Source organism: Ranitomeya imitator, chromosome 3 (genome assembly GCF_032444005.1).
Source record: "Ranitomeya imitator isolate aRanImi1 chromosome 3, aRanImi1.pri, whole genome shotgun sequence".
NCBI classification, from domain to species: Eukaryota; Metazoa; Chordata; class Amphibia; order Anura; family Dendrobatidae; genus Ranitomeya; species Ranitomeya imitator.
The window spans coordinates 1,535,951-1,559,927 of NC_091284.1; the positions used below are offsets into that span (position 1 = coordinate 1,535,951).

At 47.2% G+C, this 23,977-nt stretch overlaps 1 protein-coding gene across 2 annotated transcripts in view; it reads left to right on the forward strand.

Moving 5' to 3' along the window:
- The window catches only part of PDE9A (phosphodiesterase 9A), a 105,005-nt gene that overhangs the window by 29,176 nt on the left and 51,852 nt on the right, over window positions 1-23,977 (forward strand). For both annotated transcript variants that reach the window (XM_069760362.1, XM_069760364.1), the window contains exon 5: window positions 5,159-5,263. In XM_069760362.1, coding sequence (XP_069616463.1) covers window positions 5,159-5,263 — 105 coding nt within the window. The remainder of the gene's footprint in view (window positions 1-5,158; window positions 5,264-23,977) is intronic.

Below are 23,977 nucleotides of genomic sequence, written 5' to 3' on the forward strand. Positions count from 1 at the left end.
TATTTGTACAGTCTTTCCCTCTCTGCTTTCAAAGTTACCAAGCTGGTTCCAGAATATAATGCACTATTAGCATATCAGCACACATCAATAAACAAAGCTTAACACACCCTATGTAGAGTCACTATTACAGACTTACACAGTATGTTAGATAGTATATCAGTTGGCAAGTCTGTCTTCTTGACCCACTAGACATAAACACTTAAGTACACAATATACAGATAAAAAGCCAGTTTTTTGGTTTACAAAAACATGGTTGTCTGGGAAATTAAGATACAATCTGGTTTCTTCACACAAGGCGATGTACTCACCTTGTACCAAGCGTCTCCTCCCTGCAGGCCCCGGATCCAAAATGGCCACGGGGCTACTTCCGGGTCCTGCAGGGAGGTGGCTTACAAACGCCTGCTCAGAGCAAGCGCTGGTAAGCCTACAGCCCTGCTTGTCAGATCGCTGATCTGACACAGTGTTGTTCAAAGTGTCAGATCAGCGATCTGAACCTATAGTGTGATGTCCCCCCTCCTTCCCCCCACCCCCCCCCCCCCTTCCCCGGGACAACGTTATAAGGTGAAAAAAAAAATATTTAGATGTGTAAAAAAAAAAAACTCCTAAATAAAAAAAATATATATTGGAAAAAAAAAAAAACGCGTCCAGAATGACCCCACCTATAAAACTGTCCCACTAGTTAACCCCTTCAGTGAACGCCGTAAAAAAAAAAAACTAGGCAAAAAACGCTTTATTACCATACCGCCGAACAAAAAGTGGAATAACACGCGATCAAAAAGACGGATATAAATAAACATGGTACCGCTGAAAACGTCATCTTGTCCCGCAAAAAACAAGCCGCCATACATCATCATCAGCAAAAAAAAAAGTTACAGTCCTCAGAATAAAGCGATGCAAAAATAATTATTTTTTCTATAAAATAGTTTTTATCATATAAAAGTGCCAAAACATAAAAAAATGATATAAATGAGGTGTCGCTGTAATCGTACTGACCCGAAGAATAAAACTGCTTCATCCATTTTACCAAACGTGGAACGGTATAAACGCCTCCCCCAAAAGAAATTCATCAATAGCTGGTTTTTGGTCATTCTGCCTCACAAAAATCGGAATAAAAAGCGATCAAAAATTGTCACGTGTCCGAAAATGTTACCAATGAAAACGTCAACTCATCCCGCAAAAAATAAGACCTCATATGACTCTGTGGACCAAAATATGGAAAAAATTATAGCTCTCAAAATGTGGCGATGCAAAAACAATTGTTTGCAATAAAAAGTGTCTTTTTGTGTGTGACGGCTGCCAATCATAAAAATCCGCTAAAAAACCCGCTATAAAAGTAAATCAAACCTCCCTTCATCACCCCCTTAGTTAGGGAAAAATAATAAAATTAAAAAAATGTATTTATTTCCATTTTCCTATTAGGGTTAGGGCTAGGCTTGGGGCTAGGGCTAGGGCTAGGATTGGGGTTAGGGTTAGGGTTAGGGCTAGGGTTAAGGTTGGGGCTAAATATTACATTTACAGTTGGGGTTAGGGGTGTGTCAGGGTTAGAGGTGTGGTTAGGGTGACCGTTGCGATTAGGGTTAGGTGAGTGTTTGGATTAGGGTTTCAGTTAGTATTGGGGGTTTCCACTGTTTAGGCACATCAGGGTCTCTCCAAACACGACATGGCGTCCGATCTCAATTCCAGCCAATTCTGCATTAAAAAAGTAAAACAGTGCTCCTTCCCTTCCGAGCTCTCCCATGCACCCAAACAGGAGTTTACCCCAACATATGGGGTATCAGCGTACTCAGGACAAATTGGACAACAACTTTTGGGGTCCAATTTCTAATGTTACCCTTGGGAAAATACAAAACTGGGGGCTAAAAAAGAATTTTTGTGGAAAAAAAAAAGAATTTTTATTTTCACGGCTCTGCGTTATAAACTGTAGTGAAACATTTGGGGGTTCAAAGCTCTCACAACACAACTAGATAAGTTCCTTAGGGGGTCTACTTTACAAAATGATGTCACTTGTGGGGGGTTTCAATGTTTAGGCACATCAGTGGCTCTCCAAACGCAACATGGCGTCCGATCTCAATTCCAGTCAATTTTGCATTGAAAAGTCAAATGGCGCGCCTTCCCTTCCGAGCTCTGCCATGCGCCCAAACAGTGGTTTACCCCCACATATGGGGTATCAGCGTACTCAGGACAAATTGTACAACAATCTTTGGGGTCCATTTTCTCCTGTTACCCTTGGTAAAATAAAACAAATTGGAGCTGAAGTAAATTGTTTTGTGAAAAAAAGTTAAATGTTCATTTTTTTTTTTAAACATTAGGGTTGAATGTGGTTTTGAGCACCTTGAGGGGTGCAGTTTTTAGAATGGTTTCACACTTAGTTATTTTCTATCATATAGACCCCTCAAAATGACTTCAAATGTGATGTGGTCCCTAAAAAAAAATGGTGTTGTAAAAATGAGAACTTGCTGGTCAACTTTTAACCCTTATAACTCCATAACAAAAAAAAAAAAATTTTTTGTTCCAAAATTTTGCTGATGTAAAGTAGACATGTGGGAAAATGTTACTTTATTAAGCATTTTGTGTGACATATCTCTGTGATTTAAGGGCATAAAAATTCAAATTTGGAAAATTGCATTGCAAAATTTTCAAAATTTTTGCCAAATTTCCATTTTTTTCACAAATAAATGCAGGTAATATCAAAGAAATTTTACCACAAACATGAAGTACAATATGTCACGAGAAAACAATGTCAGAATCAGCGGGATCCGTTGAAGCGTTCCAGAGTTATAACCTCATAAAGGGACAGTGGTCAGAAGTGTAAAAATTGGCCCGGTCATTAACGTGCAAACCACCCTTGGGGCTTCAGGGGTTAAACATCCCAAGGAGCACTGTGCAAGCGATCATGTTGAAATGGAAGGAGCATCATACCACTGCAAATCTACCAAGACCCGGCCGTCCCTCTAAACTTTCATCTCAAACAAGGAGAAGACTGATCAGAGATGCAGCCAAGAGGCCCATGATCACTCTGGATGATCTGCAGAGATCTACAGCTGAGGTGGGACAGTCTGTCCATAGGACAACAATTAGTCGCACACTGCACAAATCTGGCTTTTATTGAAGAGTGGCAAGAAGAAAGCCATTTCTCAAAGATACCCATAAAAAGTGTCGTTTAAAGTTTGCAACAAGCCACCTGGGAGACACCAAACATGTGGAAGAAGGTGCTCTGCTCAGATGAAACCAAAATCAAAATTTTTTGGCAACAATGCCAAACGATATGTTTGGCGTAAAGGCAACACAGCTCATCACCTGAACACACCATCCCCACTGTCAAACATGGTGGTGGCAGAATCATGGTTTGGGCCTGCTTTTCTTCAGCAGGGACAGGGAAGATGGTGAAAATTGATGGGAAGATGGATGGATCCAAATACAGGACCATTCTCAAAGAAAACCTGTTTGAGTCTGCAAAAGACGTGAGACTGAGACGGAGATTTGTCTTCCAACAAGACAATGATCCCAAACATAAAGAAAAATCTACAATGGAATGGTTCACAAATAAACGTATCCAGGTGTTAGAATGACCGAGTCACAGTCCAGACCTCAATCCAACTGAGATTCTGTGGAAAGAGCTGAAAACTGCTGTTCACAAACGATCTCCATCAACCTCACTGAGCTCGAGCTGTTTGCCAAGGAAGAACGGGCAAGAATTTCAGTCTCTCCATGTACAAAACTGATACAGACAAACCCCAAGAGACTTGTAATCGCAGCAAAAGGGGCGCAACAAAGTATTAAGTTACAGGGGCCGAATAATATTGCACGCCCCATTTTCAGTTTTTAAATTTCCACAAAAATTTTAAATACTGTAACCTATAGATTTCGTTCAACTTCATAATTGTGTTCTACTTGTTGTTGATTCTTCACCAAAAATTTACATTTGGTATCTTTATGCTTGAAGCACGATATGTGGGAAAAGGATGAAAAGTTCCAGGGGGCCGAATACTTTCGCAAGACATTGTATATGTATCATTATTTAGCAAAACTACACATGGCGTTTAGTCACCGGGACTCTCAGAATTTAGTGCAGACTCCATTATATAGCTTTAAGGTCTTTGTCATTGTCACGGATCCCTATCCGTGGTGTCACTAATTTGTCACTTACCCGCTCTCGGCACGTGACTTGGGGTTGTGCCTGCAAGGGTTAATCTATCTCCCCACTCTCAGTCCAGCATTCAACCTCTGTCCTATGCTGTAATGGGAGCATAAATCACACCCTGAACCAGGCCACACACCCGCTCATACAGGCTGCCACCACTCACCGAATACACGGGCGATGAGTCCCGGAAATAGCAGTAATACTGTCTACCACTCATACGAATCATGCAGTTTAAGGCTATGGATTCTTTTAGAAAATTCAAGGTTCAACTTGTTAAAGTTTTATGGTATAATACAAAAAGGTTCAGTGCTTACAGTAAGAAAAAGGTATAAAAATATAATAAAAAGACATGCAACTTATGCAAAACAGTGTAACATAAACAGGAGAAAACTTACAGAAATCATCTAACTTGGTAGTCTGCTTTCTGCTCCCTGAACGGGGGTGGGGTGGGGGGGGAATATGGAGTTGGTGGAACACATCAGTTTCTCAGGCTGCCCTCACATGTGAACACGATTCTAGGTATACAGGTCTAATCTATAGCTTTGGTCTGGAGGTCCGATTTCTAGACCAACCCCTCAGGTTAATATCATAATTGCCTATTTTTGATTGGACCACAGCCACGCCACCAATGAATATATTATTTTTCTCTTGAGATTCTTTGTGTAAATGTTCTCACAGAGATACTATCAGGCTGTAATTGAAATCTCTCTTCCAAGAGCTAGGAGGTGTCAAGTGTTACCCTTTCTTCTTGGTCCTAGCTAGACCCCCTGGTGAGATTTGGAGACAGAAGTCTGCTTGTCTCAGGAAAATACATATTAACACTTGGGTGAGACCTGCAGCCTTCAGGACAGATGTTACTACTCACACAATGCCTATACATAGGTCACTGCACATATATATATATATATATATATATATATATATATATATATACACACACACATATTTCACCACAGTCATGTTGTTGTCATCACACTTTTTGCTTCTTGGTTCCTCTCACCTGGTTCTCATTTTTAGCACAGGATCCAGGATCACTACAGGCAGAACCCTTTCCACAACTTCAGACACGGCTTCTGCGTTACACAAATGATGTACAGCATGATATATCTGTGCCGCCTGCAGGTAGGAATCTATCATTCATCTATAAGTCCAGGTTGGTAGTCAGAATAATGGTGGCAACTTCATCATACACAGAGCAGGAGACACCATGATGAAAATCCTCTATGATGAGCCTCAAACATGAGAATCTTTTATTATTATACTCCTTTGTGCTGAATCTTCTCCATCATGAGATTCCAATAACATGAGACTCCTTTTGGTGTGAAACCTCCTCTATGATGAGACACTTCTGTGATGCAACTCCTCTATGATGAGCCTCCTATGTGCTGAGACTGTTTATGATGAGACCCTGCGCAATGAGACTCCTATGTGCTGAGACTATTCTATCATGATGAAACTCTTTGGTGCCATGGCTGCTCAATGCCGTGACTTCTCCACAATGGGACACTTCTTTGTCCTCATCGCAGGCGATTCTACTCCTGTGTGTGAAGATTCTTCCATCATGAGATTCCCATAAGATCAGACTGCTCCATGATGACACTTGTCCATTATCAAGCTCCTAAATGATGAGCCTCCTCTGTGATGTGTAAGAAACAAACAGAAAAATAAACAGTCCATATAGTACTGCAGGTCCACCCGCTCAGGTCAGTGTCCCTTAGCGCACACACAATGGAGGTCTCCACACCTCCAACCACAGACACTGAAGGAGGCAATTGGCCTCCATTTTACTAACCAAACAACGTCCCTGGGGTCGGGATATGTGAGCGGTCATTCCCACCCATCTCTTATGACCGTTCGTAAAACCCGGCCCTGGAGCGGCCCAAACAACTCTGTCAGCGCTATATGTGCTGGAGTATACTTCCGAGCTCACGTCACCGCCGCTAATAGCCGCAATGACACATATCTCCTCTCCAGGACTTCATCTTACAGATGAAACACTTCTTTAATGCAACTTCTTTATGATGAGCCTCAATCATGATCTTTTTCTATGATGAGACTCTTTTGTCTTGAGACTCCTTATAAGACGAGACACTTTGGTGCCAAAACTGGTCCATGATGAGACTCCTCTACGATGAGATTCCTGCATGATGTGACTCCTATACTGCCACACACGTGGATCATTGACCCAATGTGCCACGAGCTGGGCTCACCTAGGAGGGGCATAGTGGTGTTCACTAGAGCTCCTGATGGTGGAGTAAGACTTGACCTGCAGGTAGCCACCAGGTACCACTCCTAGGCAGTCCCCAATACCGCAGCTGCTGAGCCCAGGGGTCAGGATAGCAGACATGGCAGGACAAGATTCGCTCACTGTTCAGACAGCACGGGTTCTGGGTCTCCGGGCAGGATGGACACAGATTTGTAGTCACTGGCAGGACTGGATTCAGGAGCTGTTCAGACAGCACGGGTTCTGGATCTCTGGCACAATGGGAAGGGGTGTAATGGAGGTCCATGAGGCACAGTGGTGAGGAGACAGCGGAACGAGGGTGCAGGACAGTGGAGCGAAGGTGCAGGACAGTGGAGCGAGGGCGCAGGACAGCGGAACGAGGGCACAGGACAGCGGAGCGAGGGCACAGGACAGCACAGCAAGGATGCAGGATGGCGGAGTGAGGGCACGAGACGGCGGAAAGAGGGCGCGGGACAGTGGAGTGAGGGCACGGGACAGCGGAGCGAGGGAACAGGACAGCTGAGCAAGGGTACAAGACAGCACAGCGAGGATGCAGGACGGTGGCGTGAGGGCACGGGACAGAGGAGTGAGGGCACGACACAGCGGAACGAGGGCACCAGACAGCAGTGAGGGCACGGGATGCCGAGCGAGGGCAGGGGACAGCCTAGTGAGGGCACGGGACAGCAGAGTGAGGGCACGGGACAGCAGAGTGAGGGCGTGGGACAGCACAGCGAGGGCGTGGGACAGCGGAGCTAGGGGACCGGACAGCACAGCTAGGGGATGGGACAGTGGAGCAAGGCCACAGGACAGCGCAGCGAGCACGTGCACAGCATTAGCTATTACAGGACCACACAGAACGCTCAGAACTTCTACAAGCACCCAGTATATCGGGATAAGAGCCAAATACAAATGCAGAATATAAATGAAAATAAGAAACAGAATTTTAATCAACAATTTTCCAACTGCATAAGGCCAGTTCACACTAGCGTTTATCCGGGCTGCGGAGGGTGCGGACTTCCTCCGTGAAGCCCCGCCCACTGCCGTGCCTCTTCGTTCAGCTCCGCCTACGGCTGCATGCGGTATCTGCACGAAAATGCAACATGTTGCGTTCGGCGCAGGTCGTCGCATGAGGCGGCATCCGCATACAGTGGCATGGCCTGCATTCCCAATGTTAAAGATAGGGTGTGCACGCCGCATGCATCTGGGGGCGGAGCTGAATGAAGAGGCGTGGCAGTGGGTGGGGCTTCCCGGAGGAAGTCCGCACCCTTCGCAGCTTGGATAAACGCTAGTGTGAAACTAGCCTAAAGGGTTAAACAGAAGTCGATGCGAGCAGTGTAAATAGAATCAAAGTGAAAAATTGTACACTATAGACTGAAATATTGTGTCAGCAGTGCAAGGGGCAACGAATAGCAAACAAAATAAAACCAATACAGGTTAAAAGTACCAAGACCCGCAACGATTCATTACAGCCTGCAGGGGGCATAGCTCCCAATAATGCACCTCCATACAGTACAGGGACCGGCCAACTCACTGGCTGCACAACACCAAGGAAAGGAGACACATACCGGGCAGCGCGCCTCGTATGCTCCAGGCCTTCCGCCTATTACTGCCCCTTAAAGAAACAGGGAGCTCAGGCGCACTAGGCGAACACCAGGGAGACCTGCACTCCAGGGAACCATGACCGCAAGGAGCACGGCAGAGAGCAAGGACACCGCCGGGCGGGAGAGACGAAACTGGTGTTACATCTCTGATTAGCCTCAATCCTAAGACTCCTCTGCAATGACACTCCCCATGTGCGGAGACCCCTCTATAAGACAATTCTGTAATGAGACCCTTCTATAAGTCTGGTTTCACACTTGCATTTTTGAACGCATGCGTTTAAAAAAAAAAAACGCATGGTGCAAAAACGCATGTAAACGCGTGTAAACGCTGCGTTTTTTTTACGCACGCAATTAACGCATGCGTTAAAAAAACGCAGCGTTTACACGCGTTTACATGCGTTTGCGTTTTTTTTAACATTTCACAAAAAAAATCTAGGAGCCAAAAAAAGATAACCAGACACCACCAATGGGAATAGAGAGGGCGTATATGATTGTCTCTCAATATATAGACCCTAGGGGTACAGAAATTTTCACAGCTTGCTACTGTTTCCGGTGTCATGATGGATCTTTCCATGGAGAGCTTTTATTTCAAACTGGAGTTCAGCTTCAAGATTTTCCTTGCCTGTGTTTTTGCTTGGGAGCAAGACCGAAACCGCCAAAGATGGAGAAGGAGACAACGTAGGCGTTTTTGGAGGCACCCCATCATTGAAGTGCGTGAGAGCCGTGGAGCCTATCACACGCTCTATGCGGAGCTGAATGCCAACCCGGAGAAATTCCAGGATTACACGAGAATATCTCAAGAATCTTTCCGGGATTTACTGTCTCGTGTCCAAGGATCTATACGGCGACAGGACACACGGCTCCGTAGAGCGATTCCACCTGAGGAACGTCTGTTAGTGACATTACGGTACGTTCCAAAACTAAACCAATGACCGTCAAATTTTCTGTTATGACATGTATTTTATGTTGTTTTTTTCTTTTTCTTATTTTTAAACACACCATTACAAGAGCCGATTTTAAATGTTTTTTTTTTTTGTTTCTTTTTCTTCTAGATTTCTTGCCACAGGAGAGAGTTTATCTTCCCTCCACTTCCAATACCGCCTTGGAATCTCAATCCTGTCCGGAATTGTTGTGGACACTTGTCGTGCGTTATGGAATGTACTCCATGAGGAGTTTATACCAGTACCCACCGTGGACATGTGGCGGGAAATTTCTGAGAAATTTTTGAACGTGTGTGATTTCCCCAACTGTTTAGGAGCGGTGGATGGAAAGCACATCCACATTGTCAAACCTGCCAGAACCGGATCTGAGTTTTTTAACTACAAAAAATATTTTTCTGTAGTGCTCATGGCAATAGCGGATGCGGAGTGTCGCTTCATCGCCGTGGACATTGGAGCTTTTGGCCGTGGCAATGATTCCCAGACTTTCAAGAGCTCGGATATGGGCCGTCGGGTGTATGGCAACAATTTAAATTTTCCCACTCCACAGCCTCTCCCCAACACTCAAGGCCCACCTCTGCCATTTGTTATGGTTGGGGATGAGGCCTTCCAGATGTGTGAAAATCTCCTTAAGCCATATTCCAGTCGGGACTTGGACCACACTAGAAGAATCTTCAACTACAGACTGACCAGGGCCAGAAGAACCGTAGAGTGCGCCTTTGGCATTCTGGTTGCTAAATGGCGCATTCTTGCATCAGCCATAAATCTAAAAGTGGAAAGAGTGGACGAGGTGGTCAAAGCCTGTGTGGTTCTACACAATTACCTCATTGCTAAGGAGCGACCACACATTGAACTTGATGAACCAGTTGCACAACCATTGCCTGATTTTCAGCATCACCCGATGCGGTCAACTGCAGCCGTTGGTCTTATGCGGGACCAATTTGTGGCCTATTTTGTGTCCGATATTGGACGGGTGTCATGGCAGGACAATGTTGTGTAAATGTCCTGTTGTATGTTAATGTTTACCAATTCTTAAATCCTGATACAAATTTTTCACATTAATAAAGTTGAGTGTTGGTTGTGTTGACCATGTCTCCTATCTTTTTCCTCTCTAAACAAAGGTTGACCAAAGATGGGCAGTAGATATGTATATCATATTTTGTAATCCAAAACCAGGAGTGGGTGATCGATGATGAGGTAATAGTTATTATTTTTTTATCATAATTGACCTCTTATATTGTTGCACTCCCTATTTTGGTTTACAAATAATGATATAAAACACAGGCCGCATACTTATAATAATGGAAAAAATGTTGATTTATTGGTAATCTTCTTGACGTCATTGCGTCAAGACTGGCACGCTATCTATACCCATCAAGTCAAGTGTAAGAAATAATGAATTCATGATAAACATATACAGGCTCATGAATTCACAATTTCTTACACCTGGCCAGGCGAGCATAGATATGTATCATGTGACAACCATTGTCCCATCAGTTTGACAACCATTGTCACATAATGTGCTATATAGAATATGGTGAATATACAAGGCAGTAATCAACTCAATAGGTCAGGTGTCTATTTTGACATCTGACCGGTTCAGTTGAGTTCTGAACTTGATTTCCACCATTTTCTCTTTGTACAGTAACACAACATTAGGTACAAAAATAAGAGTATGGAAATAACTAATATTTTTTTGGCCAACTCATATCTGTATACTGAAGAAACACATATAGATGTCGTCTTGTATTTTATACTACTGGAGATATGTTTTGGCCAAAAGAATAAGTGTGTGGCGAAGTTTATTGGTGTGTATTGAGAGCGGTGAAAGACACAATAAACCAAGCATAATTGTTGCAAATTAACTTTTTTTTATTGAGTTAACAAATTTAAACATATATTTTTTTTGTACCGCGACGGGTTGTACCGCGACGGCTTGGGGTAGAGTGACGTAACCGGGGGGTGTTGAGAACTGAAGCCTGGCTCTCCGTGGAGGAGGCAGAGGTGGCAGGAGAAGGGGCAATAAAACTGGAAGGGTCTGGAAGTTCGGGGATGGGGCTTAAAACATGAGGGGCTTGAGACGCACTGGAAGGGTGAGACACAACAGACAATACAGACACATCGGTAGGTGATGGGGGAGGAATACTCAGAGTTTTTTGTTTTTTATGTGTTTTGGTGGTTTTCCTTTGGGTTTTCCTGGTAGGGGGATGTTGAGTGTTGGCGGGAGACACGTCAGGATCCGGCTCCACAATAACAGTCTGTTTCCATTGTGGAGCGCTCGGCAACGCTAGAGTCCAACCGCATCGTAGAGGGAGGGAAAGATAAAGCTCTGCCAGGGTCCTGGTGCCTCGTTGGGGGGGGGGGGGGGGGGGGGGGAATAAAACCATCCCAGGGTCCTGGTGCGTCGTTGGGGGGGGGGGGGGGAACATAAGCCCATTCCAGGGTCCTGGTGCATCGTAGTGGGAGGGAAAGATAAAGCCCTGCCAGGGTCCTGGTGCCTCGTTGGGGGGGGGAAGGGGTGACATAAAACCATCCCAGGGTCCTGGTGCATCGTTGGGGGGGGGGGGGAACATAAGCCCATACCAGGGTCCTGGTGCATCGTTGGGGGGGGGGGGGGAACATAAAACCATCCCAGGGTCCTGGTGCATCGTTGGGGGGGGAAACATAAGCCCATACTAGGGTCCTGGTGCATCATTGGGGGGGGGGAACATAAGCCCATACCAGGGTCCTGGTGCATCGTTGGGGGGGACCTAAACCCCTCCCAGGGTCCTGCTACATTGCTGGTGGGGGGGAACATAAAGTCCTGGCAGGGTCCTGCTGCATCGGGGTGGGTCCTGCCCGGAAAGCTATGGCTTGGTCCTGCTGCATCGTGGGGGGGCCGGTGCGATACGCCATGCCTGGGTCCTGCTGCATGGGGGGGGGCCGTCCTATACGCCTGGCCTGGGTCCTGCTGCATCGGGGGGTGTCCTGCCCGGAAAGCAATGCCTCGGTCCTGCTGCATCGGGGGGGGGGGCTGGTCCGATATGCCATGCCTGGGTCCTGCTGCATCGGGAGGGGGCCGGGCCGATAAGCCACGCCAGGGTCCTGCGTCATTGTGGTGTCAGCAGAGGAGGTCCAAGCCGGAGCAGCGGTTGTCACGGTGGTGGCGGTGGGATGTCCAACAGCACTCGTCATCGTGTTGGCACTGTAGTGGAGTACACCTGTGGATGGAATAGAGGTGGCCGTGCAGTGGTATGCAGCAGAGGTAGGAATGGTGGTTAATCGTGACAGTGACGGCACAGTTGGATAGGCCGCCACTGTCTGCTGTAAATTGCGACTCTGACTCTGCTGCATAGCCTGCACAAAAGCAACATTGCAGGCCTGCATCACACTCAGCTGGAGATCAGGGCTAAGGTGTTCCGACATGCCCTGTTGTATTTGATTAAAAAAATGATGAGCTGGCCTCTGGAGGTCGGCTTTCACTTGATCAACGCTTTTGGCGACATCCTGGATGCGGCAATGTAAGAGGTTATGGGACACATCCATTCTGTCACCTAAAGCCTTGATTGCTTCGTGTAAAACCGAGCTCAAGTGCAAAAACTCGGGCATGAGTGACCTGTCCGAAGCTCTCTGTCGCTGCCGGGATGAGCCCGCAAAAATGGGTGCAGTGAAAGAGGACTGCGAAAGGGGAAGACCTGATGGGCCAGCCCCCTGGTCTCCAGTGAGTGTGGAAGACCCACCTGGTGCTGCGCTGCTGGATGGCTGGGACGGGTCCGTGGCTGCCGGCTGAAGGACCGCTCCAGAACCTGTGGCGACAGTCGTGCAGTGTGTGCTGAGAAAAAAGAAAACAGAAAATTAATACCAAACTATAACAAGACGGTACATCCTGTGGAATTAAAAATTACAGATCATCTCAATGCAATACAACCGGAGGCATGTGAGAAATACTTAAGTTCTCATGAGAAGGACCGGTCTCAGGAAGGCCAGCACACGGTGATATTTGTAGAGCCGGTGCCTTGCTCCAGAACCACTTGCTGCACGATTCTCAGCACGAAGGTCCTTGTTGAAGCGGTCCTTCATGGAACGCCAACGGGTTCTTACTTTGTCCACTGTGAAATAACAATAAAATATAATGGTCAGAAAAAGGACTTTTGGCCCTGCTCTCGTGACTGTGTGTGATGACAGAAACTACGAAAAGTTTCTTTCATCACACACAGTCAAGAGAGCATGGCCAAGGTCTGTTGCTTCACACTGACGTGCAATACTTACCAAATGCATTACGGACCCGTGGCGGGGCATTCTCCCAGCCATCCCACAACGCTTGGGCCACCTCACTCCACAACTGACAGAGCGTACTATTGACTGCGTGCTGTGGATCCCGGCTGTCCCACAACGGGACTCGCTCCTGGACCAGGGTGATCAGGAGGTCATTATCAATCCGGTCATCGTCCCGTTGTGAAACCTAAAAGTAAAAGAAAATCCTATAAGTTTGCTCAATCACATTGGGGAAAAAAGAAAAAAAAAGATGAGAAAGGGCAGGAATAGGAAAGTCAACTTTCAGAAAAGGATCATACAAGAAAAATTAAAAGAAAATCAAGGACAATGAGGACAGTCTGCCGTCTTCCCACCGGACCTTGACTCCGCTGCTCCGTCCCTCTCTGTCCCTCAGTTGAAGTGCTCTATAAAAAAAAAAAAAAAAAGAAATTTGTCTCGTGTCAATGTGACAGTCAATACTTACCAAGCTGAAGGACAAAAAACTAACCTCACTGACATGATCCACTTCTGACTGACGTGGCTCAAACTCCTCATCAGATGAAGACTCCGCAGAAGACATTCTGATGCATGTTGAAATAAAAAAAAGAAGAAATTAGGACATGTAGATACAAAAAATTTAAAATAAATGCATTGGCTAGGATATACTCACATTGCTCTGGGTCTTGTCCACCAATGCGTCCGGGCAGGGTCTTGTCTTCTTTGGAGTCTGATGAGAAGTGACCAGAAACTTCCCCCAACCTTCCTTTTATAACCCTGCTGCTATGGGGGAGGCTTATCAGTGTCTAGACAACCTTATCTACAGTCTATTCAACCTTTGTTAAAAAAAACCGCATGCGTCAAAAAAACACATGCAAACGCATGCACAAAAAAAACGCATGCATCCCCATTGACTCCAATGTATTTTTGGACCCCAAAAAAACGCATGAAAACGCATGCGTTTTTATGTGTCCAAAAAACGCCTCTCAAAAATACTACAAGTTGCATTTTGGAAAATGAACGCATGCAGTAAAAAAACGCATGCGATTGAAAACGCGACCAAACGCGTACACAAAAAAACGCGTGCGTTTTCAATGTTAAATATAGGAAAAAAAAGCACGCTTTTTTTGTGCAAAAAACGCTGCAGACAAAAACGCAAGTGTGAAACCACCCTAAGACAATTCAACTATCGTAAGGGTATGTTCACACTGGGCATTTGTGCTGCTGCGTCTTTTTATGCTAATTTTCAGCTGCTTTTTACAGTACCAGCAAAGCCTATGAGATTTCAGAAATCTCATACACACACATTAATTTTTTTATCATAAGGATTTTGTGCTTTGCAGCGTTTTTTCATCGTTTTTCACCCATTGACTTGAATGGATGGTGGAACGCTGCAAAAACGCAGGTTGACTTTTTTTAGCTGCAGAAAAGTCAAGGACAGCAGGATGTGACCTCACAGTCAGCTCCGCTACCTCTAGACGGCAGGCTGCATAGTTGCACGATGCGTCCATACAGCCTGTCATCCAGCAGACGACCCGAACCACATTCACTTGAATGGGGGCCGACAGTATAGTGTTTGACACTCTGTCATATGCATCAGACCACGGCAAACACCATTTCTGATCCGCGGTGAAACCATCTCCGCTGGTCAGAGAGCCGCCGTTCCCACGCCATGAGAAGACAGCGTGAGCGCTCAGCTGTGATCGGAGGTATAAAGTTTACCTCCGGTCACTGGTGTCAGATGATGGGACTACTACTCCCATCATCTGACACCTGCTGCCACTATGATACAGGAAAGATAAATATCTTGGTCCCGTGTTACCCGGTGGATAGAAAAATATTTAGAATTGAGAGTCCTCAGTGGTTGATACCTTTAAATGGCTAAATAAAAAGATGGTAACAAATTGCAGCTTTCCAGACTACACAGGTCTCTTCATCAGGCAAAGACTAAAAGAAATTCTGGAGAATCACATATTTATGCACAACATAGTATAGGAAAAAAAAACATGGATAAGACATGGTAATAATAACAACATAAGTCTTATCCGTGTTTTTTTTTTCTACGAAGCGCCTATAGTACCCTGCAGTGCCCAAGAAGGACATCACCTGTTTCTTGGTCACGGGAGTGGGCCAGTTCACGATCACTCCCACTTTGTCAGGCTCTGGCTTCAGGGTGTTCCCGCCTACCCGGTGCCCCAGGTAGTGAACCTCCCTCATGCCCATCTGACACTTTCCCGGCTTGATAGTCAGTCCTGCTTGGTGAATTCGCCTGAGCACCTCCTCGAGATGCTGCAGGTGTTCCTTCCAGGAGGGACTGAAGATGGCAATGTCATCCAAGTACGCCACGGCGTACGTCTCCAGTCCTGAAGCAGGAGGTTGACCATCCGCTGGAAAGTGGCAGGGGCATTCTTCATGCCGAAGGGCATGACCGTGGACTCGTACAGTGCAAAGGGTGTGATAAAGGCGGACTTTTCCTGCGCCTCGGGGCTCAGGGGAATCTGCCAGTATCCTCGACTCAGATCCATTATGGTTAGGTAATCTGCGCCAGCTAACTTCTCAAGCAGCTCCTCGATGCGCGGCATTGGGTGCGCATCCGAGGCTGTGATGGCGTTGAGCCCCCTGTAGTCCACGCAGAACCGGGTGGTCCTGTCCTTCTTTGGCACGAGAACTACAGGTGATGCCCACGCGCTCTTTGACCGTCGAATCACCCCCAGCTGTAACATCTCATCGATCTCTTGGCGCATAGTCTGCTGCACCTGGTCAGAGATTCGATAGGGTGTTCGCCGTAGTGGGGCGTGATTCCCGGTGTCCACCTCGTGGACTGCTAACTGAGTCCTCCCAGGTCGGTTGGAGAACACGACCCGGAAGGGTTCCAGTGTTGTTTGCAACTGCAACCGCTGGGATTCAGTTAACGAGGCGCTTACCTCCACGTCCTCAATGGACCCATTGGCCTTGGCTTGGGCCAGCATGTCCAGGAGGGTGCCTTCCTCACCGTCTTCGGGCAAGCTGCAGACCGGTAGGACGAAAGGTTCACGTTCGTGATGAGCCTTCATCATGTTGACGTGAAAGGCCTTTCGCCTACCCCGAGCGTGGTCAAGCGTGACCACGTACGTGACCGGGTTGAGCTGTTGGTGGACGACGTACGGGCCCTCCCAGGCTGCCTGAAGCTTATCCGTTGGTACGGGGACCAGCACCCACACCTTTTGACCCACGTGGTAGGTCCGCTCCCGGGCGTTCTGGTCGTACCAGTGCTTCTGATCAGCCTGAGCCTGCGTCATGTTGTCATGCACCAACTGTGTCAAGGTCTGCATCTTGTCACGGAAGTGCATGACATACTCCACTATGGACACTTCAGAAGGGTTTGGCTCCTCTTCCCAGGATTCTCTTACCAACCCCAGGGGTCCCCGGACTCGCCTGCCGTACAGGAGCTCGAAGGGGGAGAACCCCGTCGAGGCCTGCGGAACCTCTCGGTAAGCGAACAGCAGGTGTGGGAGGTACTGCTCCCAGTGGCGCCCTTGAGTCTCAACCAGCATGCGTAGCATCTGTTTGAGGGTACCATTGAAGCGTTCACACAAGCCATTGGTCTGTGGGTGATACGCACTCGATACCAGGTGCTTCACCTGCATTCTCTTACAGAGAGCCTCCATTAGGCGAGACATAAATTGGGTCCCTTGATCAGTAAGCATTTCCCTGGGAAACCCTACACGTGAAAAGATGGCCAACAGGGCATCCGCCACCTTATTTGCCCTAGTTGAGGACACAGCTACTGCCTCTGGGTACCGGGTAGCATAGTCTACCACAGTAAGGATGTATTGCTTTCCAGAGCTGCTGGGAACGGCCAGCGGGCCCACAATGTCCACCGCGATCCTCTGGAAAGGCTCCTCTATCACTGGCAAAGGGATCAGGGGAGCCTTAAGAGCAGGCCCCGCCTCCCCCACTCTGTGACAAGTGATACAGGAGCGGCAGTAGTTTGACACATCTGTCCCCATCTTAGGTCAATAGAAGTGTTGAGACAGCCGGGCCTTAGTTTTGCTGATCCCCAAGTGTCCAGCTAGCGGGATCTCATGGGCAATCCGCAACAACTCACCCCGGAATTGCTGCGGGACGACCAGCTGTCTTTCCCTCAACCACTCCTTTTGTGATTCTCCGGGTACTGTCTCCCGGTACAACCTTCCTTGTTCCCAGAACACCTTCTCCTTATCAGTCTCGGAGAAGTGCGTCCGGGCAAGTTGTCTCAAACGCTCTAGGCTCGCATCTGTGTGCAGAGCGGCCTGAAACTCCTGGCTAGGGGAAGCCAGAAGCGACGTCAGGGTCCCTTCCCCACGGGAACCCTCTTGGACCTGCTCTGGGTCCACCTCTGGTTCAGTCACAGTAATGACTGAGGAGGGTCCGGAAGGCAGACAGTTATCTGCGTTCCGGGCACTCTAACTGCGGGTGACAACAGCTACGTAAGCTGTCTCCCCGGGGGTTTCTACAGACCCATCAGCCGGCGCTGCTATGGGCTCTACCTCCCCATCCACCCCCAACACTCCAGGGGCAGTGCTACTTATGGGCCAGTTACCTTCCTCGGTGGCACTGGTCACTTTCATGGCATCACCTTCCGGTTCCCATGCATCTCCCCATTTCCTGTAGCACCGACACTTGCCCGTGTTAGGGGTTCCTCAGCCGTCTCACTCCGCAGAGCGACGTGGCTGGGCACGCCTGTACCTATGGACACTTTAACCTTCACAGAAAAATCATTATCAGGTTCAGCTGGCACAGGTACAACATTTTCACCATCAATCCTAGGAAAAAAATGGTTAATAGATGCATCATTACAAGATAAAGTATGGTCAGGTAACACATGCAATCTCCCATCATCATCATCATCAGGGTTAACGTTACCCTTATTAGTAGATTGGGGAGGGGTATCAGTGACGTAGTGGGCAACCAGCCTTCCCAAATCAGTCCCCAACAAAACATCAGTGGGCAAATTATCAGACAGCCCCACTTCCTTCACCCCGCTCCCAGCACCCCAATCAATAAAAACCCGGGCCATCGGTAAGGGACAGCTGATGCCCCCAATCCCAGTGACAGTTAGGGTTTTCCCCAGAATGATTTCTTCAGGGGCCGCCAGTTCGGGTCGGATGAGGGTTCGTTCAGCCCCGGTGACCTTGAGGCCTGTAGCAACATGGCCCCCCACAGTGACGGGCTGTACGTTGTCACACACCCTCCCAACCACACCACCCACCAAAAGAACTGCTGCATTAGACCCTGGGGCCTTGGCTGGGGTGTTCTTCTGCTTGGCTGGACAGGAGGGACTGATATGACCAGTCTGATTGCAGGTGAAACACTTGCGAGGTTCGGTGGTAGGTCTGGCGCTGTTGGCTACGGGGACAGGACCTCTGGTGTGTTGGCTGGCAGGGGTACTGTCGTTGGTTGCAGGCTTACCCCCTCTCCAGCTGGTGGTGACTGGCTTCCGCACTTCCGATCTACGGTTGGCCTCATAGGCATCGGCAATCTGCGCTGCTTTCGTCACATCTTTGGGTTCTCTGTCCATCACGAACTGTCGCACCTCAGCTGGGCAAAGATGAAAGAACTGGTCTTTGATCATCAGGTCTCGCAGCTGTGCAAAGGTGGTCACTGACAGTCCTTGGGTCCACTGGTCAAAGTGGGTCCCCAGTCCATGCACCACATCACTGTAACTGTCGTGTGGGCCACGTTGGAGGGTCCGGAACTTTCTACGGTACACCTCGGGTGTAAGCTGGTACTTGGCTATCAGAGCCTGCTTGATGGCCTCATAGTCACCATCTTGTTCTTGAGGGAGGGCAGCAAACGCCTCCAGAGCTTTACCTCTCAGCCCTGGTGTCATGTATCGTGCCCATTCATCTGTAGGCAGCCGGTACTGTCTGCAGGCTTTCTCAAAGGCCCGCAGAAAAGTGTCCAAGTCCCCGTCCTTCTCCATAACAGGGAAGTGATCGGGTCGGGGTTTAGGCATCTGAGCGCTGCTGGGCTCACGGCTGGACTGGGACGACCCCTGCATTTGCAGTCGGGCCATCTGCAGCTGGTACTCCCGCTCAGCTTGCCGCTCGGCTCGCTCATGGTATTGCTGAATCAGCTGCCGACGTCCCTCTAGGTCATCTGCGGCGCATTGTTGCAGAGCCAGCTGCAGGAGGAGGTCTGCACCCCCCTGGTTGCCAGTAGGGCCCGTATTCAGTGGTTGGACCTCTGCTGCAGCCTCATGTTCGCTTGTGCTGGCTTCTGCGGCCTCTGGGCTCTGTGGCCTGGCTGGGTCGGCTTCAAATTGCACCAGTTCAGCGACCATTTGAGTCTTGGTCTTACCCTGGGGGTTCAGGCCATGGTACGTGCATATCCCAGCAAGAGAGTCCTTCTTCTGCTGGTTGTACCAGGCTTATAATAATAATAATAATAATAATTTTTATTTATATAGCGCCAACATATTCCGCAGCGCTTTACAAATTAAAGGCTTCCCCTTTCGCAGCCATGGTTGCCAAATAAAAGATAGGATAGAAAAACGAAGAGAAAGGGAAGGGATAATTACCAGTACGCAATTGTCTCAAGACTAATAAAACACTGATTTCGTTCTCCAAACTTATTTGTGCAGAGTCCTCGCAAGAACTTTCTGCAAGTTTTTAGTGAGAGGAATGATTACTCAAACCAAATCACTAATGCTCTAAGATATCCCACCGCCTTGCCACCAATTGTCACGATTCCCCTGACCGCTGTCACCAATGGGTCAGGATTCACACCGTGACCGTCACCCCTAGGGTAATTAGTCGCCAGAAAGGCTGCCTGCTATGTACTGGCTATTGGGCACGCTGCAGCGACGCGATAAACAACTCCCACTCAGGCAGGAACAATAATTAGCAACGCTGCAGTCGCTTCAGCATAACCCAAAAGTCTGCACGGTATCACTGCCACCAGCTTCGATTAAACGGGTCCGAAGCTAACCCAACACAGTAGCGTAATTCTCTTCCAGAGACAGGGTGCGTTTAGAGCATGGAGAATGAACTAACATATAATATTATATCCCATAAAAAATTAGGCAGTGCTTTATCAAAAATATTTTATAAAGATGTTATAAATGAGACAATTGCAAATATGTACAAGGGTAATTATAACATAAAGGGAATAAATGAGAAAAAGCAACACTCACATGTTCAAAGCATGACAGGCAACCAGGCTAGGGCAGTTTTCCATACGTCCCAACTCATGGGATGTACTCAGCTCTTCCAGGAAAATAGGACAAGAAGGAAACTGGGGATGTGTGCAGACAGTTATAGCTTAAGCCTGTAACATCCCAGAAAGGGGTTGGGTCACCTTGTCCCTCCTACCTCTTCAGTTTACTGATTTTACCCTAACCTATATCTAATTTCTATAATTCTGCTACAAAACATCTCATAGTCCTAACCAACCCATCATTCATCTCGGATTAACGTGAGCATTCTAATGAGATCAAATATGTCCTATCTGGGATACATATTCACAGAGAAAACCCTACTTCTTTACCAGATGGAGTTAGAAGCTCGTGTTTCGGGGAATGGGTAGGTACACCGAGTGAGAATAAGAATATATATTTTCGTATGTCTAGCTTAAATCGTTTGCCTAATATCTAACAAAAACTAAACAAAGAATCTTTCATGGATCCTCGAAGTTTCTACTTCACTTATAGCTGAATAAGAGCTTACACAGGAAATGCCGGTCATAAATACTTTTGGCTCTCCTAACCCCCACACTCTCTGAGAAGGAAAGCCAGGAATTTGCAGTATCACTCCAAGAAGGGGGGCTTAGCCCACGCAGGCTAGCAAGAGAACAACTTATGATATTTCATACCATATCGTGACATCCACGTAGTATATTGCCCAGTCACGTAGTATATTGCCCAGCCACGTACTATATTGCCCAGTCACGTAGTATATTGCCCAGTCACGTAGTATATTGCCCAGCCACGTAGGTAGTATATTGCCCAGTCACGTAGTATATTGCACAGTCACGTAGTATATTGCCCAGCCACGTAGTATATTGCCGAGTCATGTAGTATATTACCCAGCCACGTAGTATATTGCCCAGCCACGTAGTATATTGCCCAGTCACGTAGTATATTGCCCAGCCACGTAGTATGTTGCCCAGCCACGTAGTATGTTGGCCAGTCACGTAGTATATTGGCCAGTCACGTAGTATATTGCCCAGTCACATAGTATATTGCCTAGCTATGTAGTATATTGCCGAGCGACGTAGTATACAGCACAGAGCCACGTAGTATATTGCTCAGCCACGTAGTATATTGCCCAGCCACGTAGTATATTGCTCAGCAACGTAGTATATTGTCCAGTCACGTAGTATATTGCCCAGTTACATAGTATATTGCTCAGCCACGTAGTATATTGCCCAGCCACGTAGTATATTGCCCAGCCACGTAGTATATTGCCCAGCTACGTAGTATATTGACCAGTTACATAGTATATTGCCCAGTTATGTAGTATATTGCCCAGCCACGTAGTATATTGCCCAGCCAGGTAGTATATTGCCCAATTATGTAGTATATTGCCCAGTTACATAGTATATTGTCCAGTCACGTAGTATATTGCCCAGTCACGTAGTATATTGCCCAGCCACGTAGTATATTGCCCAGCCACGTAGTATATTGCCCAGCCACGTAGTATATTGCCCAGCTACGTAGTATATTGACCAGTTACATAGTATATTGCCCAGCCACGTAGTATATTGCCCAGTTATGTAGTATATTGCCCAGCCACGTAGTATATTGCCCAGCCAGGTAGTATATTGCCCAATTATGTAGTATATTGCCCAGTTACATAGTATATTGTCCAGTCACGTAGTATATTGTCCAGTCACGTAGTATATTGCCCAGCCACGTAGTATATTGCCCAGCCACATAGTATATTGCCCAGTCACGTAGTATATTGCCCAGTCACGTAGTATATTGTCCAAGAAAAAAGAGGCCACTTTATACAGATGCACACCACATGCAAATAAAGAAACAATAATCAAGAAATAGAAAAACAGGAACTTTATTACCAGACAATAACTTAAAAAAAAGACATAAAACATAATTAAAAACAATAATACGTAAGAAGCCTGGTCCGTGTACACACAAAATACACAATGTATACATACATATAGCTTAAACCTGCACACTCCTACTTATAGAAGTGGACCAACCCTCTGGCTCATGGGACTGGAGATACCCCTGGAAAATGTAGAAACCTATCAGACACACCAACCATATATTGGCCAAAAATATGCGCCAAAACAAAAGACGCTGCCGTGGTCAGAAAAAAACAGGCACCTATAGCCATGAGAAAGACCACTAACCACAATAGTGAAAAACAGCGTGATGTCTGAAAAGGTAATATCGACAGGATCTATAGCCTAGTTGAAGCAAATACCAGACATAAGGCCCATAATACGGCCGGGATACCTAAGAATTACCCACATGAGAAGGGAGAGGAGGAGGTACCGTCCCCGTGTGCAGCACTACGGACCAAACGACGCGGCTCCACACGTATCGCCCTCCACAGAGGGCTTCGTCAGGGGAAGATAAAGTCTGGGCATGTAACCCTGTAGATATATCACAGGTATAACTAACCTGATGCAGAGCAGGTGGACAGGGAACAAGTGAAAGCGGAAGTGCAGCGCCAGACCCAATGCGCAGGCGCTCATAACAAATGAGGAACGAACTCATCCTCTTGGGAACAGGTGAGACACTGAATGCCAGTGCGCAAGCGCGGTCGAGCAGACCAAATAGCCAGGGCAATAAACAAGCGCTTGCCGAGTGCGCATGCGTCTGCACACAAACAAAGCAGTGTATTTCCCGACAGCAGGACCCATGAAAATGCGGGAACGGGGAGCAAATACATAATCGGCCCGATACCTATAGGCACTCAGCAACTGCGGAGTACCCAAGGCGAGCCCCCCAACCGCATTGGACGGACATATATCTAATGAACTGTGGCCGGGTAGAACGCCAAAGCGATTTAAACAGCGCTAATCAAGTACGCATGCGCCATTATGTGCATATAAACAATATCCGTTTCCCAGCAACAGAAGCAGGGGAAGTGCGGGGGGAAGTTTAGCAGACCCATAACCGGCCGGACAGTGATAAGCACTCAGCAGGCTGCAGAGTGCATAAAGCGAAACCCCCACCACTTTGGCAGGCAAATAGCTGGAAACATGTTTGAAACAAAGATCATAAAAACGGGTAAGGCAGTAACACAATAAACCCCAGACATTGTGTACAGTATTGACTCTGGAGATCCCAATATAAAGGAACAAAAAAGAACATACCCATGCTAGCTGTAGTACATTGTCCAGTCACGTAATATATTGCCCAGTCACGTAGTATATAGCCCAGTCACGTAGTATATAGCCCAGCCACGTATATCACAGGTTAAAAAATAAGAAATAAACATATACTCACCTTTCGATCCGAGGGTCCCTTGTAGTTCTGTCGCCAGCTTCTGGTCCCAGTGTGTGATGACGTCGCGGTCACATGACCGTGATGTCATGGCAGGTCATTCTCGCGTAGGCGCGCAGGACCTGTGTTGACATCGCGGTCACATGACCGTGTCGTTATGGAAGGTCCTTGTCGCATACCATCCTTAGCAGCGGAACCTGCCACCTTGCTGGAGCGGCCACCGGAGTGTCGCGAGGATCGGGAAAGGTGAGTATATGATGATTTTTTATTTTTTTTAATTATTTTTAACATTAGATGTTTTTACTATTGACGCTGCATAGGCAGCATCAATAGTAAAAACTTGGTCACACAGGGTTAATAGCGGCGGTAACTGAGTGCGTTACACGCGGCATAACGCGGTCCGAT